General features: G+C 52.6%; 1 protein-coding gene across 10 annotated transcripts in view; it reads left to right on the top strand.

Moving 5' to 3' along the window:
- The window catches only part of AMPD3 (adenosine monophosphate deaminase 3), a 47,513-nt gene extending 29,306 nt beyond the window's left edge, over positions 1 to 18,207 (top strand). For all 10 annotated transcript variants that reach the window (XM_043482098.1, XM_043482104.1, XM_043482106.1 and 7 more), the window contains 10 exons: positions 1,364 to 1,493; positions 5,272 to 5,466; positions 6,761 to 6,892; positions 7,421 to 7,584; positions 8,501 to 8,627; positions 11,210 to 11,373; positions 12,352 to 12,472; positions 13,570 to 13,743; positions 15,437 to 15,547; positions 16,570 to 18,207. In XM_043482098.1, coding sequence (XP_043338033.1) covers positions 1,364 to 1,493; positions 5,272 to 5,466; positions 6,761 to 6,892; positions 7,421 to 7,584; positions 8,501 to 8,627; positions 11,210 to 11,373; positions 12,352 to 12,472; positions 13,570 to 13,743; positions 15,437 to 15,547; positions 16,570 to 16,746 — 1,495 coding nt within the window. In that variant the 3' untranslated portion in view covers positions 16,747 to 18,207. The remainder of the gene's footprint in view (positions 1 to 1,363; positions 1,494 to 5,271; positions 5,467 to 6,760; positions 6,893 to 7,420; positions 7,585 to 8,500; positions 8,628 to 11,209; positions 11,374 to 12,351; positions 12,473 to 13,569; positions 13,744 to 15,436; positions 15,548 to 16,569) is intronic.
- Positions 18,208 to 18,581: the final 374 nt, after the last annotated feature.

Raw genomic sequence — 18,581 nt, 5'->3', positions numbered from 1 at the left:
TTTGGGCCCTCACTCCTCCTTAAGGGAATCAGCAATGGAGGCTGTGCATGAGTGCCCAGCTTAGGGGAGCAGAGGAAGCTGGTCACAGCTGAGGGACTTCTCTCTTGCCCTGCCATTTGGGTTTTGCTGGGAGTGGGGTGACGCCAGTTTCCAAGGGAGGACAGTGGGCCCCGAGGGGATGGACAGAGTGGGTCCAGGTCCTTGGTGATCCGAGGGCAGAGAGAAGAGCTGGGAGGGGAGAGTGGGATCCCTGGGAGCTTGCCTCAGCCAATGTGAACAGAAGGTCTGAGGGGAAGCCTTGGGGACAGGGCTGTTCCAGGAGGTGTGTGAGCAGCAGCTGTCCTGTCCGGGAGACTGTCAGGGTGAGTCCTGCCGGGAGAGGGACTGGGAGAGATGCCCTTGGGAATCCAGTCTGACCCAGACTCTCCCGTGCTCGGCTGTGGGCTCGTCCTGGCGCACATATGGTGGTGCTGGTCCGGGCTTGGTGGCCGCTCTTTACAAGGGTCTCTGCCTGGGTGCCAGGGGCGCCGTGTGCATCTGGGGCCACAGGGAGGCAGGGTGGCCCGACTGGTGATTGCATGTTCTGTGTAGCTGTGGCACAGGCACGTGGCCAGGCACCTGGGCGGGGTGTGGGCTGGCTGTTGGCTGAGAGCAGTGGGTGCTCCCACCCCCCAGTGGCCTTTGCAAGCTGGTGGGGACATCAGTTCTTTCATGGACTTCTGTCCTGGTTACAACACCCCTATATCCCTCATCTGCCTACGATGTAGAACATCCGCCCCTCGCCCTGAAGCCTCAGGGTTGAGAAATCTTCTGGGTGTCATTTGGTCACAGCCAAGGTGGGAAGGTCGTGCCTTAGGATTTGGCTGTATTACTGATCTTTTGGACAGAGGTGAAACTCCTTTCAAGGAATGAAAGGTGGCAGAGGATAGATGGGCGGGTGGAAAGATGGAAGGGCTGAAAGAGGGAGACTTTCTTTGAGTACCCATGAAGCTGAGTTGGACCCTTCACACCCTCAGCCAATTTAACCCTCACTTCTGTCTTGGGCAGTGCCATCTCTGTATTTGTTCATGAGAGACAGCAGCTTGAGATTGGTTGCCTAAACCTGTAAAGCTCATACAGAAGGACTCTGTATGAGGTCAGCTCTCTACTGCCCCCTATTGATTCTCCACGCGTTTCATAGAGCACCTGGCTGTGGTTACACAGTTCAGGTGGGTCTGCTGATAGCTGGCCCCTTCTCATCCCTCCCTGCTCCATCCTGACCTTCCACCCAGGACTGGGTCCCCACAGACACTGGAGGTCTCCAGACTGGAGAACTGATGCGACTTCTCCTCAACTGTGGTTTCTTCTCCTTCCCAACCTGCAGGAAGACGTATTGTCACCGGCGACTGAACTTTCTGGAATCCAAGTTCAGCCTTCATGAGATGTTAAATGAAATGTCTGAGTTCAAAGAGTTGAAGAGTAACCCCCACCGAGACTTCTATAACGTGAGAAAGGTGTGTTAGCGGGCCAGCGTTCAGAGTTCCTGTCCCGGGCCTCATTCCAACACATTCTGGCACGAGCCAATCAGGGGCTGGTCCCCAGTGTGGCCTTCCTATGAACAAAAGGAAAACTGGCCAGCTGTCTTCCATGTGTCCGGCCATGCCTCAGATGGTACTTGTTATGACTTTGTTGTATATCTATTAGAATGTACCATCCTCCTTGAAAAATAGAGCAGGGCCTATTAACTAGTTTTAAGAGTTGAGACATAGAGGATGTCTCAAATTTATCATGGATCGAAAAACAGTTATCAATGTTAAGACCTCTTTGGACTTGGGGGAGTGTGGTTCTGCTTCCTTCTGGACTGGCTGTGTTTAAGGAAGCGTATCCAACGTGCTTCTCTCTCTGCCCTCCTATAGAGTGGATGAGCAGCCTGCGTGCACCTGGGCTCAGGGGCTGCAGTCAGGACGAGCCTATAGGTTAAATGGTCGCTGCCTCCTGTTTTTCCATTTTATCCCGTGTAACTAATATATATCAAGCATGGGATCAGTGCCAAGTGAGGGGCATTTGATGCTGAGGAAGGGTCACTTTCTGTCCACAAGCAGTTCCCAGCTGGTTACTTTTAGTTTGACAGGGATGTGATAGAGGTGTCTTTCAGGAAGAGGTCGGAACTGAGCTGACTTGGAGTGAGTTACGCTCAGCTCCTGGGCTCTAAGGCTCACGTAAGAGTCTCGGGATTTCCAGGCAGAGGTGAAAGGGCATGTGTGGGACACCCCGGCGTGGCATGTTTACCTTCAAGCACCATCTATTTCTTCTCTGTGATCCTCAGGTGCTCAGACAGATGGGTGCCTCAGTCGATAGACCAGCTCCTCTCTATCCTGCCTACATGAACCCTCCACACTAGATGAGTGTCCAAGGAAACTCCTCGCCCAGCTGTGGGCAACCCTGCCCTCCGCACATGTGCGTGCTCAGGGCTGGCCTGCCGCCTGCAGCAGTGTCCTTGCTGACTGCACCAGCTCCGACACTGTTTGCTTCTGAGGCGGGGCCCCTGTGGGTGCTGATGGGCTGGCCAGCTGCTCTCTGGCCACTCTGTGGGCAAGGGTCCTGGGGGCAGGGGAGGGGGCTGTGGTTACATACCAGAGCCAACCCTCCAGCTCTCTGTCCGTCTGGGGGTTTGTGTACCCTCTGAACGGACGTGCTTTGAGTGCTGTGCTGTGCTGCTCACCAGCTCCACAGCCATCCAGAAACACAGGCCAAGGCCTGCTCCAGGTCAGGCTGTGCCTGTCCCTCCCTGTCTCCTGGGTGCTGACGGCTCTTACCTTGGCATTCTCTGCGAGGGGAGGAGAGCTGATTCTGAAGTCCAGGATGGGCTGGGAGGTGGCCTCCACACTTCCAAGTGGCTGTCAGTGTCGTGGTGGCCCTGCTCTGAGGCAGGAGCTGTGTGTGGCCGTGGGTCAGTGTGGGTGGTATTGTGAAATTACCTGCGGCATCACAGCAGATCATGGGTCCTGGCACCGTGAGGCCCAGCCAGCAGGTATATGTAACTGAGATGATTGTTTTCAGCTCAGAGCTGAGAACAAGGGGCTGAGTGTGTTTGCTGCTTGGCAGTGGGGTAGGATTAGGCCTTACCCACTTTGGTTTAAGTTTCATATCAGGGAGAGCAAACAGGTTTCATCTTGTGTGCCAAACTTGACCAAACCAATGGGGAGTGGCTACCTGAGGCTATTCCCAAAGCTTAGTGAAGGGTGCTGTAGTTGATTATTGATGTCTGCCATGGATGTGGCAGACCCCAGTTCGATTCCTGGGTTAGGAAGATCCCCTGAAGAAGGGATAGGCTACTCACTCCAGTATTCTTGGGCTTCTCTGGTGGCTCAGCTGGTAAAGATGCGGATGCCTGCAGTGCGGTAGACCTGGGTTTGATCCCTGGGTTGGGAAAATCCCCTGGAGAAGGGAAAGGCTACCCACTCCAGTATTTTGGCCTGGAGAATTCCATGGACAGAGGAGCCTGGCAGGCTACAGTCCATGGGGTTGCAGAGTCGGACACAACTGAGTGACTTTCACTATGGATATGGAAATAGTGTTGGCTTAGAGGCCAGGTATTGGCCAGCCCATTTAGAAACCACTGTTTAGACCCAGATCTTAGGTGAAAGCAAGGATTGCTCCTGGATCTTCCAGTGAATCGAAAGTGCTGACCTCTGATTACAGGCTCTTTTACTTGTTCCTAAAATAATCACCGTGGTAATTTTGAAGTTTGGATCAGATGCTTCCTGGATTGTCCTGTTGTTTTCCTGCCTCGTCTTGTGACTCAGGGGGGTAAGCACAGGCTGAACCCCCGGTGGTGTGTCACTGGGATGCCGGAGGACAGCAAGAAAGCCCAGAATGTGCTAAGTCATGCTGAGGTGGTTGAGCCCAGCTGTGTCTGGCTGAGCTAAGGCCAGCTGACCTTCACTTGTGCCTCTCCCACGAGCCCAGTCTGTCCCTGAGGGGCCTGAGCTTTGGGTGATGTTTTAGCTTTTGGTGCTTCCTTTCTCTGATGCCCAGTGGTCTGTCTTTCTGGTAGGAGTGGCGGGATTAAAGGCAGGAAGGCCCTGAGGAGTGAGTGATGTGGCTGGTGACAGGGGCTGGCTGGTGGAAAGCTCACAGAGGTTCAGTGGATTGGATGTCGGGTTTGGCATGACTCGGGGATGCCTGGCCAGCTGTGGACAGCATTCCTTGGCCTGAGGTCAGCCGCCTCCTCGCCCTAGCCCTGGCGGATTGCCCAGCTGGCCGCAGCAGGGACTACAGAGTGTGGGCTAGTGGGTGGCAGCACCCAGGTCTGTGAGGTCACTGCCCCCTTCCCCGGAACCTCCCGCAGGCCCCTCGGCTTTAGGGAAGAGGGTCAGGATGCCCACTGTGACTTCAGGCCATTCCCCAGCTTAGCCAGGGCTCTATTTCTTTAGGGCTGGTGGCTGAGGGGAATGCTCTGGGGGTTCTAAGAGAGGTCAGTGGCAAGTATGGGATTTTGTGGGGCATTACATGAGCCCTCAAGGTTCTATGAGGAGGAGGTGGATATCACTGAAACTGTTGGAACCTTCTATACCTGCTCATTGGTCTGTTCATCCATCCATTGATTTCACATCATCCCAGGCTCTGGGGTAGGCGCTGGAGACTTAGATGCATCAGACATGGTCCCTGTCCTTGAGGACTGAGCTTCCAGTCTAGTGAAGTAGACAGAAAATTATTAGAGTGGACTGGAGGATATATACAGTGATGGGAGTGTCTGTGCCAGGGTTCCAGGTTGGACAAGGGAAAAACTCATTCGTGTTTGGAGGATCAGGATAGGCTTCTATGTGGAGGAGATTGTAGAAGATTTCCAGGTGGATGAGATTGGTGGGGAGGAAGGCAGACATCCAGGCTGAGGAATAGCATGGCTCCTCGGATAAGTGGGGTGTCCTGGCTGGAGCAGAGAGCAGGGCAAGGTGAGCCTTAAGACTGAAATAAGCCTTGAATCCCAGGCTAAGGAACTTGGGCGTTATCTTGAAATGTTGGGCAGCACTGATGTGTTAACAGGGCCAATGGCCAGATCTGAACTGAACTTAGAAAAGGTCTCCTGATGCTGTCAGGAGGGGGATTGGGCAGCAAGGCTAGAGGGGGGGAGACCAGTTCTAGAAGAGATGGGGTGGGGCGGTCCAGCACCAGGGGAGCTGCTGAGGCTCTGCACTCAACACCGAGGCCCGGGGGGCCTGGTTCTTGATGCTGAAGGATCGGCTCTTGATGCTGAAGGATCGGCTCACGTGCTGGGGCACTGTGTCGCAGGTGGACACGCACATCCATGCAGCTGCCTGCATGAACCAGAAGCACCTGCTGCGCTTCATCAAGCACACGTACCAGACGGAGCCCGACAGGACAGTGGCCGAGAAGCGGGGCCGGAAGATTACCCTGCGACAGGTGTTTGACAGCCTGCACATGGACCCATACGACCTCACTGTGGACTCGCTGGACGTCCATGCGGTGAGTGGGCTCGGCCCCAGGGCCTCACGCAGTCCTGGTGGAGGACTCAGCCCACTGGAGAGCAGCCACGATTGGTCTTGGAGAGGGGCTGGCTGTGTAGGCATCGCTTTCTCTTCCAGCTATGGGAACTGTGAGAGGCAGTTTGTCCTCAGAGGACAAACAAGGACAAGGGCTGGAAGCAGCCTTGGGACAGAGGAGAAGAGGGTGTGACTTGGAGTCAGGGGCATTCCCGTTCTAACTCCCATGTCCGCTCCGTAAGAGTTAAGTGCCTTTGAGTAATTCATTTTGAGCTTTTATTTCCTTGCTTGTAACATGGTGACTACCAGGTGCCTTAATGACATTACAGTGTTATTAAAATACTAAATGGTGATACATCTGCTACAGAAAACATTTCCTCAGAAAGTTAAATATAGAATTACCATGTATTCCAGCAATCCCAGTCCTAGGTAGATACCCCAAAGAACTGTAAGCAGGGACTACAACTGATACTTGCATATCAATGCTTATCACAGCATTGTTCACAGTGGCCAAAGAGTGTCCATCACCACTTGAATGGATAAACAAAATGTACATACACACACATACTGGAATATTATTCAGTCCTGAAAAGGGATAAAGTACTGATAACCTGCTATATCCATGGATGAACGCTGAAAACGTTATAAATCAAAGAAGTCAGACACAAAAGGACAAGTACTGTATGATTCCACATGTATGAGGCATCTAGAACAGGCAAACTCATGGAGACAGAAAGGAGAATGGTGGTTACTGTGGGCTGGGGGAGGGGGTCATGGGGAGTTACTGTTTCATGAGGACATAGTTTCAGTTTTATAAGATGAAAAGAGTTCTGGGCACTGCACAGCAATGTGAATGTAGACTTAAAAATGGTTAAGATGGCACATTTTGTGTCCTATACATTTCACCACAGTGAAAAAATCTTAAACCAGACCTTGAATGAGGAGATGTGGAGAAAGGGCCTTATGTAGTCTAAGCAGTAATAGGACACACGCTATTACTGATGGCTCAGTATTCTCTGCTCGCTCAGCTAGCCCTGCTCCTAGAAGCACGAGGATCTTGACCCTGCTCTACAGAAGGTCTCAGGGAATGACCCCAGGGCTGACCGAGTGAGGACGTGTGGTCCCGGCCCTGGGACTTTCCAAGCTTCCATGCTCGAATGGACATAGAAGGTACCTTTCAGTGTGGCTCGCGGAGGCCACATTGTGAAGGCTGGAGGAGGCGTGTGTCTGGTGGCTGCAGGATAGCGTGGTGAGCTGGCTGGTGTCTCTTTCTCCAGGGTCGGCAGACGTTCCACCGCTTTGACAAGTTCAACTCCAAGTACAACCCTGTGGGGGCCAGCGAGCTACGAGACCTGTATCTAAAAACAGAAAACTACCTAGGAGGAGAGTACTTCGCTCGGATGGTCAAGGTGAGTGAGCCCTGGGCGTCTCCAAGCCCTCCTGGGATTCCCGACAGCATCTACGTTCAGGGAGTGGGGGCTTGCAGGGTCTCCTGTCCTCTTCCCCTTCCTGAATCCCTGTCCATCCAGCTCAGGCGGGGTGCAGGTGCCCAGTGGCCAGTGCTGTGGTCCTGGCTGCCAGCTTCCAGGTGGGCAGGAAGTGCTGTGTGTGGACTGTGCTGACTGCAGGCAAGCGGAAGGGGAGGATGTCCATCCCAGTCCAGCCCTCCATATCCAGGCTTGTTGCTCTGCGTGTTTGCAGCCTGCCCTGGGTACAGGTTCGCTCTGTGAGGAGATGCTTCTGCTGCCGGGCCTGGTCACACGTGTGACTGTGCAAGCCCAGGGCTTTCTTCCCCATGAAGGTGGAGTGAGTGCTAACAAGAGGTGTAGATCAGGCCTTCTGAGCCGGGGAGCTGGTGGCTGGGGGAGCTGCAGGGTCTGCTGCTGGGGTCAACCCAGGGTCAACCCTTGGCTGACCTGAGCTCTTCTTGGTGCCAGGAGGTGGCCCGGGAGCTGGAGGAGAGCAAGTACCAGTACTCAGAGCCACGGCTCTCCATCTACGGCCGCAGTCCCGAGGAGTGGCCCAGCCTGGCCCGCTGGTTCATCCAGCACAAGGTCTACTCGCCCAACATGCGCTGGATCATCCAGGTGCCCCGGATCTAGTAAGTGGGGTGGCTGCTGTCTACCCGTGTCCTCTGGGGTCGCCAGCCTGTCCCGGAGGATCTGCTGAGCCTGTTCCAGTGCCAGCCTAGGCCTGGTGCCCCTGGGACTCCCCTACAGGGAGGGGCGGTCTGCACAGATGTCCTTGTGATGCTTCAACACTGTTCTTTGAAGAACATATGATTGCAAAGGCCTGGTGGAACTGTGTTCTCAGTTGCTTAGTCATATCTGACTCTCTGAGACCCATTGACTGTAGCCCACCAGGCTTTTCTGCCCATGGAATTTTCCAGGCAAGAATACTGGAGTGGGTTGCCATGCATTTCTCCAGGGGATCTTCCTGACCCACAGGTCGAACCCGTGTCTCTTGTGTCTCCTGCATTGGCAGGCTGACTCTACCACTGCGCCACCTGGGAAGCCCTGGGGGGAACGACTGCCCATCTTCTTGTCACTGCGATTTGAGGATGGACTATCTTTTTGCGTGAGGCTGGGAGTCTGCATAACCTGATGGGGGCCCACATTGCTGGCCCACTGCCTGGATATGGCTCAGACTACCCCTGTCCTCTCCAGTCTGGGCCAGGTAGGGCCCCTGGAATGGCTGGGCTTTGTGGTTTAGGGGAACTGAGCTGAGTGGCAGGGAGTTAGATCAGCCTGAATCCCAGTGCCCCCCTCCCAGTGTGGCCTCTAGCTGAAGAACGCTCACTGATGGGCATGGGTTGGTGCTGAGTGTGCCAACCAATGCTTGGTATTGCAGAACCTGGTGAGGAGGGGAATGATCTATGTTGGAGCCCCACCTCTGACCCTGCCCTGGATGCTTAAATGGGGACTTGCACTGCCTGAGGAAGGGACCAGGGCTGGTCTCTTGACAGGTCGAGGGGGCTATTGGGACCACCTTCATCGGCAAATCTCCCTTTCCCCCAGTGACATATTTAGGTCAAAGAAGCTGCTGCCAAGCTTCGGGAAGATGCTGGAGAACATCTTCCTGCCCCTTTTCGAGGCCACCATCAACCCTCAAGATCACCGAGAGCTTCACCTCTTCCTCAAATATGTAAGCATGGGTGTTGCTCAGGTGATGTGCCCAGTGGGGGAGGGAGGAGAAGACTCCCAGCAAGTTGAGTCAGCTTACCTTCTAAGATCCTGTCACTGATGTGCCCCAGGCATGAAGTGTCCAACCCTAAGAAGCTGAATTTCTAGAATAACAAGCTTCTTGCAGAGAAGGGAAGTTCCCTTCTCTTCTGGGGTGGCCCTACAGGCATGGGTGGGGTGCTGGGAAGGCAGCCACAGGGCAGAAAGATTGAAAAGTCAGTTCCTGGCCAGGCGGGGCTGAAAGAACCAGGCCCGCCCCAGCGGCAGACATTTCAGACTCCTGCTTTCCCCTAGACACCAGTGGTCCTCATACCTTGTTTGGTTAAGCCCCACAAAATATATTTTTCTGCTTAGTTGTGGGAGAGGGGAGAAGGGTGGAGAAGAGACTTAACTAGGAAGGGCATCAGGGGAGCAGGAGCTTGTCCCACCCTCTGGGTACCCAGAACAGAGGTGGCTGCAGATGGTGAGAGGCAAGTTCAGTGCCTGGTGGAGGTTATGGTGTGGATGGTTTCTGACAGGGAGGAAGGCAGGGAAGATCCCAGAGGGCTCAGGGTGAAGAGGTGGGGGTGGAGGGATGGCTGAGTGTATCTGTAGTGGGGAGGGTTGGGGGGTGCTGGAAAGTTTGAACAGGTGGAAGGCCAGCATTGAATGTATGTCTTAGACCATCAGCATGCAGGCTGTTGGGTGAGGAAAGCCCTGGAACCAGAAGGTAGTTGGAGGTGGGGGCAGGGGAGCAAGGTGAGAGTCGGGGGCCTGCTCCAGCAGTAGAGACGTGAAGGGGGCTTGAAGCAGCAGTAACAGCTCACACTGATGACCTCCCTGGCCCAGTGATCCACGCCATGATGCGATCTCATCTCACCCTCATGACGGCCCCATTTTACACCATTTGGTAGGTAGTAGCCAGCGTGATTATGCATTGCTGTGTGTTAAGACACTGTGGATTATCTCACTTAATCCTTACAGCAGTCCTGTGAAGCTACTAGTTCCAATTTTCACACCAGGAAACTGAGAGACCACAGAGCTAAAAGGGGCAGGACTGGAATTCAAACCCAGGGTCCTGACCCAGGTGTCACCGATCCCATAAGATCCTGCCTCCCATTAAGGAGAGTGAGGGGTATACAGGTGGTGGGTGCGGCTGGAGAACAGACGGGGTTTGGGCATGGCCTGCAGGTGAGCAAGGCGAGGAGCTGGAGGGGCCCTGGGTGCCTGGTTTTGCAGGGGAGCGGGTGCTGTGCCTTTAGGAGGTCACTGCCAGCTATGTGGGGAGCGGGGAGGCTGGGGAGGAGGAGTTGGGGTTTGGACAGATTCTGTGCTTGAGGCCCTTGGGATGTCCAGTTTAGGGCCCTGCCTAGGGGGACGCAGAGCTCAGGAGAGGGGCTGACATTGCCCCCGTGCTGGGCCCTGAGAGTTCAGGAGCACCACGGAGCTGTGAGTGCAGACAGGGCAGAACTCGAGGTCACTCTGGGCCCCAGATGTGTCCAGGCCACGCTGAGAGCTGCGGTGGGGACCGTCATTTCATATGACTCTGCCAGGGAAGATTCTGGCAAGACCTTGGTGGTCCTTTGCTCCCTGGTCCTCTACCGCCCAGTTAGGAACAGGCAGACCTGGCTGGGCCTGGGCTGGTAGCCCCCCAGATTGGGCTGGTCCTTCAGGGGCCCCTTCCCAAAGCCCTGCTGTGGCTGAGTGACGGGAGCAAAGCGGCCCCGCGTGCCGGCTGGGAGCTGGGTCCTTGCAGGTACGTCCTCACCCAGGGCCTGACCTCTGGGAGGAGGTGACAGCAAGAGTCTGGTGACTTGGGTGGGCTCCTGGAGTGTAGTGTGGGCCCAGTGTTGCTGTGAGTATGGTGCGGGGAGGGGTGTCTTCTGAGCTGCTCTGACCCTGCTCAGAGGCAGGCTCCGGGGGCCAGGGCTCAGCCTTCCAAGAAGCCCTCTTGGATGGCACCCACCTTGGCCTGCTTGTGAGGCATCCCAGCTGGCTTCTCGTGGCCACCCCAGGGCATCCTCCACCTGCAGCCCCAAAGAGTGCAGACCCCGAGCCCATCTAGGCTCAGCTAGTGGTTTCACATGCGCAAGTGCCTTCACCAGCCCTGCTTGGCTCTCAGCCAAGCCCACCCTCGCAGGGCCACTTGAGCATTGAGTTAGCTGATGATGTGTGGTCGGTGCTTCAGGCAGGGCCTGACACACCCTAGGTGTATGGAAATGCCTGTCCCCTTCCCCTCACAGCTGTTGTCACTGCTGCTGATGGCATAGCGGAGGACGGGAGGTGAGTCCAGCCGCCTCACCCTTCACCTCGCCTGGCCTGAGTTTCCCTTCGCTGTTGCCGCCACACAGGGGCTTGGTGCTCTCTAGGCTGGCTTCCGGGGTACTTCTGGAAACCCTGGAGGGACAGCCTGGGGTGCTGTGCCCACTCCCCATCCCTGGGAGAAATGTGGCTCAGGCAAGCCCCGGGGTCCCCAGCTGAGAGGCCTGGGCGCCAAGGCCTTTATCACTGGGCTCTGGCAGCCCGTCTGTCACAGCTTGATGCAGGATCCCTCCTCCTGCCCAGGTGACAGGGTTTGACAGTGTAGACGACGAGTCCAAGCACAGTGACCACATGTTCTCGGACAAGAGCCCCAGCCCGGACGTCTGGACCAGCGAGCAGAACCCGCCCTACAGCTACTACCTGTACTACATGTACGCCAACATCATGGTGCTGAACAACCTCCGCAGGTGGGTGAGCGGCCCTGCGCACCCCTCGCACTGGGGTGCTCCCCAACCCACCGCACCGGACCCACGCCCGCAGGGCCACCCACACACGCACGGGCCCGCTCGCTGCAACAGACACCATCACACATACAAGGCGGCCAGCCCCCGTGCATGGACACACGTGTCCATACACACGCCACACCTGTGTGTGTGTCCATCCCTGATAGGATACAGACACGTGACCTTCCGACATGGTCACTCACCTCCACACCAGTGGCGTTCATATGTGTGTCCATCCATTCAACACATCACAGCACCTGCCAAGTGAAGGCCCTGTCCTGGGCCCAGGACACATAATAGCAAAACAGACTGGATTCATGCCCTCACAGAGCTTCCATCCCGTGGTCTTGTGCGCCCGGGCTCCCCCAGCGCACACACCCAGGCGGCGTCCAGGCGGCAGGGCGCTGAGCGGTCCTTCCCACCCCTGCCGGGTCGTGAGGCTGCGGCCTCAGCCAGCGCTAGGTCCTGGGTGTGGGGCTTTTGAGTGGGACCACGGCTGAAAGGAGACGGCCAGGGCTGGAGTCCTGGGCTGAGCTTTCTGAGGCAGGGGCTCTAGTTCAGTTCCATTGCTGCCCTGCTCAGGGCCTTCTGACATCTGGCTGCACTCTCTGGGGTTGCCCCCTTCTTACAACAGAGTCTGGACTTGATGGTTTCTCAGGGCCTTGCCTGCTCTGAATCTGGGCTACCAGGCCCTGGAGGAGAGGATGGATGGAGGACTGGGCCCGCTCTCTGTTCCCTGGAGATGGCGTCTCTTGGTTCTGAGCTCTGGGCCTGGGTCTCAGAATTTGGGGAGAGGTTTCCAGGGTGCTGTGTGTCAGCTGTGCTGACCCTGCCATGGGTGACTGGCTTCCCTGGAGGGGGCCCTGAGGGAGCGGTGCAGGCCCTCGGGGCCTGGGGCAGGGGGACCAGGGTCCTTTCTCACTGTGAGCCTCACGCCTGCAGGGAACGGGGCCTGAGCACGTTCCTATTCCGGCCTCACTGCGGGGAGGCCGGCTCCATCACCCACCTGGTTTCTGCTTTCCTGACTGCCGACAACATTTCCCACGGGTTGCTCCTCAAGAAGGTAACTGGGGCCCTGACAGATGCCTGCCCTGCCGTGACAGTCCCGCCCTGGGGCTCCTCTGGGGAGGATGGGGACCACCTGGGCTCTGGCCACACCCTGGGAGGCACTGGCCAGTGATGCAGAAGTGCTGGTTCTTTTTCTAGGCTTTGCTATCTGTAGTCTCTTGGTTTTATATTTAATTATGAAACAATATGATCAAATCCATCACAATTTAGGTTTTCGAAAAAATGGAGAAATAGAAAAAAAAATCCTTACTGCTATCACTTAAATAAAAAAAGCATTAGCTTGTTATTGTTTCCAATTCCCATCTTTTTTTTTCTAGGGCATGTGTTTAATAAGCTTATTATCATAACAAACAGTTCCTTCTTTCTCCCTTAACTTTGTATGACAAGCATTTTTCTGTGCTGTGACGTGACATCTGTGTTGCTCATCCTAAAGGCTGCGGAAGGACAGCCCTTCTCCAGCTGTTGCACAGAATCCATCTGACTTTTTGCTTGTGTAATTAATGCTACCATGAACTCAATGCATTCATTCTTCTCCATATTTTGACTCACTTCCATAGGAAGGATATTTTGCTCAAACTCCTCTCCTTCCCTGTTCCTAGGGGGAGTCTAGCCATGCCTCATGTTTCTGTGTGGGGTGGGTGCTACATCAGAGAACCACTCTAGCCCAGTCATGTCCGCCCCTTTCCACCTCCAAGGAGTTGCAGTGTTTACAGTCACAACCTCAATGTTTGTGGTCAAGCAAAACAACAAAAGTGGGGCATCTCCAAGGGCTGACTTGTTGGGGTCAGTGCCTGGGAGAGGGGACCTGAGGACCTAGGCTGGGGTCAGCCCGGGGCCTGGCGGGTGCCCTTCCTGCCCTGAGCTGTGCTTCCGGTCTGGAGCCAAGACGGAGCGCTTCCAGCAACGGCAGGAGAGCAGTCCTGGGGAGGGATGGGCCCCGATGCAGGAGAGAGGTGAACGCAGAGGGTGGGGCCCAGAGCCCTGGCAGGGAGCTCGAGGGTCTCCCACAGACCCCGCCCGGAGCCCTGGCTTCCGCTGGTGAGTGCCCCCCGCTTCGGTTCTTGTCTCCTGAGTTTGGCGGTTCTTTTGCAGAGTCCAGTGTTGCAGTATCTCTACTACCTGGCCCAGATCCCCATTGCCATGTCTCCTCTGAGCAACAACAGTCTGTTCCTCGAATATTCCAAAAACCCTCTGAGGGAATTTCTGCACAAGGGGCTCCACGTTTCTCTCTCCACCGACGATCCCATGCAGTTTCACTACACGAAGGTGAGGACTCTAGGGGAGGGTGAGGGCTGCCGTCCTCCCACGTTAGGGACCTGGGCACACGGTGCCTTCGGGGTGGGACTGGGGGCCAGTGAAGACAAGAGGAAGCTCCTGGTGAGGAAAAACTGTTGCTCCCAGAAGCCCTTTTTTGGGGTTCTTGAAACCTTGAGGATTTCTTTTCTTTGCCTTTCACTTTCCCTTAGATATTCCCTAGCTCTGTAATATTGGCAGAGTTACTTGTATTAAAAATGTTAGCTACCATTTTTGTTACCACTATGATTACTAGGAAGTTGTGGATCTCTGGGACAGCGAGGAGGAAGGGAAAGGTGGTATCATGCATGGGGACCAGTCACCAGCGTACCAGCACATTTGGGTGGTAATGATGAGACCAGCCGCAGATTAGTAAAATCAGAAGTGCCCAGGTTTTCTAGGACAGGCTCCAGGCTTCTGGTCTCACGTGTGCGTGCTCAGCTACTACTGTGTCCGACTCTTTTGCAATCCCGTGGACTATGCAGTCTGCTAGGCTCCTCTGTCCATGGCATTTCCCAAGCAAGAATACTGGAGTGGGTTGCCATTTCCTTCTCTGGGGGATCCTCCCGACCCAGGGATCAAACTTGCATCTCCTGCATTGGCACGCGAGTTCTTCTTTACCACTGAGCCACCAGGGAAGCCTCTGATCTCAAGCCCCCTTTATATAATGAGGAACTGAGGCTCTCAGAGAGCTGAGGTTCACGTGCCTTGTAACTAGCGAAAATTAACTGTGTGAAATTGAAAAATATTAACTCACGTAAAAACACTAATAAATCATCAAATGTTAACACAATTAGCAATTTTTATGAGAAATAACCATATTTCCACAAACTTTGATAACAAAATAGAGAATGGCATTGCTTTACATTTTTGCAAATCTCTTTAATGTCTGGTTTGATAGAAGACAGCTGGATTCTCATCTCTGCTTCTGCAGTCAATCTGTTGTGACAAATTGATTTTACCAAAGTGCATGAAGAAATCTTGCCTCACAAGATAAATACATAGTTGGAAAAGGGAGGACCTTTCAAAAAGCCTTGGGGACCCTTAGGAATCCTGAGACCGTGTTTTCAGAACCACTGCTCTAGGATACAGAGGCAATGATGTGGCAAAGGTGACAGAGGGCTTGTGATAAATGTGAAATATTTCACAACTGAGAAAGTGAAAGCACAGCTCAAGCTTAAATCCTCCCAGGCTTACACTATCTCACTACTGATCCTTGACCACTTCTCATTCCTAATTAATGCTCCATCTCTGTTAGTACTTTACTCAGATTAACTTTTATTTTGGACAATCTTAAGAAAAAGTGTTAACTACAAAGCAAAGCTGCAGAGTGGGTATTAAAAATGTGTATGACAGGGAGATAGGCACAGAAGAGCAGGCTGGCACCCCTAGTCCTGGGCGCAGGGCCTTGAACATGTGCTGGTCAACAGATAAATCTGTAGGTGTTCTTTGATATTTCTGTCTTTGGTTACCTGAACTTTCAGACAAAAAAGATCTTGGGAGTTTGTGATTTTAGGGGGAGGGGGATGTTGTTTTATTGTCCATGTGCCAGTTCTTAAGGAAAAATGAAATCTGCAATGTTGGTCTGATGTTCCTACCTTGGGAAATACGAGAATCATTGAAATGGACAGACTCCCATCTAACGTTTCCTCTGGGGGGAATCTAGGAAGCGCTTATGGAAGAATACGCAATTGCGGCTCAAGTGTGGAAGCTGAGCACGTGTGACCTGTGTGAGATCGCCAGGAACAGTGTGCTGCAGAGCGGCCTCTCGCATCAGGTACCTCTCGCCCTTTCCACACCGTAGGTCAGATGCCTGCTGTGTCCCAGGCGTTTTTTTCGGCCCTGCCACTGTGGATGGATGAAACAAGCAGGGTCTCTGCCACATTCTAGGGGAGACCACTGGGGAAAACTCGTGAATTTTCATGGCTGCTCTGATGCCTTTTTCAGATCTCTGCTCACATGTCACCTTCTTGGAGAGGCCTTCCCTGATCACTCATTCTATGGTAGCCACAAACCTGCCCTCATTATCCATCCCTTAAGTCTGTTTTTTTTTTCCCCCCGTAACATTTATTACTACTGACATTGCCATTATGTAGTCATGTGTTTTTCTGCCCTGCCTTCCAGAATATAAGTTCAGCATCACATCCCTGGGGTCTGAATTAGACTCTGGCACATAATAAGCACTCAGTGCTTCTCAAATAGCTGAACAGTACCTAGATTGAACAGAAAACTCTAGGAATGGGACCCAGACATCACTCATTTTTTTTTATCAGCTCCCTAGGTGATTCTGATGCGGAGCCAGGGTTGAGAACCGCTGCTGCAGAGGGTGTCTGTGTCCCTGGGCAGCGTCAGTGGTACAGGGAGAGAGCTGCATTGTGCTCTTCTTGTTGGATGCGGATGCAGATGAGAGTAAAGGCTCAAGATTCATCTTGTGGGGACCTGGTTCCTTGGACTGGTTGTCCCCCAGGCACATCTGTGTGCCCTTGTCAGCTCTCGGGAGAGACTTCCAGAATCTTCACGCCTTCACCTTCATTGCCAGCGGCTCTTATAGTTCTTGTCTTTCTGATCAAGGAAAGCACAGTTAGAAATGAAGGCACTGAATGTGGTTATCAGGGTGACATCCTTGAGGACAGGAAGGCAGGAGGAATTTTGTAACAGCTCTGTGAGGAAAGATGTCTTGATGGAGGACCTGCTTTGGAGGAAAAGCCTGATTTGGTATGGCTAAGTCTGAGCTGCCATGTGGATACAGAAAGTGAATATAAGGTATATTGTTTCATTTGTATTTCTCTTGGTCCATAGGAAAAGCAAAAATTTCTGGGACAAAATTACTATAAAGAAGGACCTGAAGGAAACGATATTCGAAAGACAAATGTTGCTCAGATCCGGATGGCATTCCGATACGAGACCCTGTGCAATGAGCTCAGCTTCCTGTCTGATGCCATGAAATCGGAAGAGATCACAGCCCTGACCAACTAGTCAAGTGCTGGACACGTGTTTTAACCTTTTGGTTTAATTTCAAGTTTGCCGTGATTAACAGTGGTCAAGATACCAAACTAGGACTTTCCTCCATGGAGAAGATCCTGCTGAAGAACTTTCCAACTAGTGATTTTTGGTTGCACTGTTCACTTTAAGGTCTAACATGCCCATTTCAGTGGCTTCCCTGGTGGCTCAGAGTAAAGTGTCTGCCTGCGATACGGGAGACCTGGGTTCAATCCCTGGGTTGGGAAGATCCCCTGGAGAAGGAAATGGCAACCCATTCTGGTATTCTTGCCTGGAAAACCCCATGGACGGAGAAGCCTGGTAGGCTAGTCGATGGGGTTGCAGAGTCAGACACGACTGAGCGACTTCACTTCACTTCATGCCAGTTTCTGTTAATATTTTTGAGTAATAGATGGTGACTCCTCCTTGGGGATCTGGGAGCTAGAAACTTGTCTGAACTAATTGCTAATTTTCCAAATGTTCCTCTTCAAAGTGCTAATGCTTGCATTGTGGGGGCCAGGATCTTACATGGTCCAGTGCCCACTGATGTGAAGTATATATGATTTTCTGCCATAGTCCTCTCTATAAACCCTGCAGACTTGTTGGTAGTTGTTCATTTCAGCCTCTCATGGGCTGGCTGCCTTAAAATCTGCTTCAAAGCTCCCTTTCATAAAGGAGCTACTTTGAGAGAATTAGAAAACTTCCTTGTGTGTTTTTTTTTTTAAATGAGTTTTTAAAACTGTTTATTTAGCCTTCCTCCCTTCATATTTAGGAAACCAAATATTCATATCACAGCCATCACTCCTATTCTATGTCTTGGTTTCCTCATCTGAAAGGTGAAGGTTTAGATCAGATGAGTGGTTTTCAGTGGTGTTCTGTGAGCTCAGCTCCTGGACTACTTCAGGGCAGGGAATGAGAAGGGGGTTGAGGCTCTGAGGTGCTGCTTTTACTTCAAGGTGACTCAGCTTTCATCGGTTTTATACTGGGGCTTCTATGTATTTACATTTGAACTAAGGACTTTGAAAAGCACAGGACTAGATGACCTCTGTTCCTTTTGGCTCTAATATTCTGTGATTGTAGCCCAATTATCATTTTACTTATGAACAGTTAGGGTCACAGAAGTGAACTTTGCTTAAGGTCACACAGCTCTAATAAGTAATAGGATCAGAACTAGGTTTCCCTAATCCTAACCTAGTCCTTTCCCCACTATTCTTTCAGGCCTGACAAATTTAGAATTTTTTTTTTATCACTGTAACTTGGTGCATTTTCTGCCCCCCAAGGTGAAATGTCTCCTTTACCTAATATGCAGACCTCTTCAGCATATATGTGGTCCCAGGGGCCAGGTAGAAAGCATTTTTAAAGACCAGTCTGAATTTTAAGCTTTACCAATGTACTCTTCATCTGTGTTACTAGTGCCTGGTACATAGTAGGTGCTCAATAAATGTATATTATATAAAACTGAATGAATTTCCTCTTTTGGAAATTTTTTAAGGTTGTATGCTCCTGGAACTCAAGAGGCTGCTCAAGGACCTTCTTGTCTATCTCTATAGGCAAATGTAGACTAGAGTAAGCCCTTGTGAATCATTACAGAGTTAGAAGAACACTATTTTTGCCTGTGAAGATGCTTACCTGGCTTTAGGTTGTCCTGTCACTTGATAATGATTATCCCCTCCACTGGTCAACTTAGCATACGGAACAATAAATACAGTTTTTTTACGAGGCAAACATATGCTATCTTATAGCTAACCGTGAAACTAAATGAAAACCAAGTATTTATCTTAGGCACTCATTATTTTTGAAAAGCCATTTGTATACATTTGCCTGAACATAAG

The sequence above is a fragment of the Cervus canadensis genome, chromosome 11 (genome assembly GCF_019320065.1).
Source record: "Cervus canadensis isolate Bull #8, Minnesota chromosome 11, ASM1932006v1, whole genome shotgun sequence".
Taxonomy (NCBI): Eukaryota; Metazoa; Chordata; class Mammalia; order Artiodactyla; family Cervidae; genus Cervus; species Cervus canadensis.
This window is presented reverse-complemented; position numbering and strand designations above follow the sequence as displayed.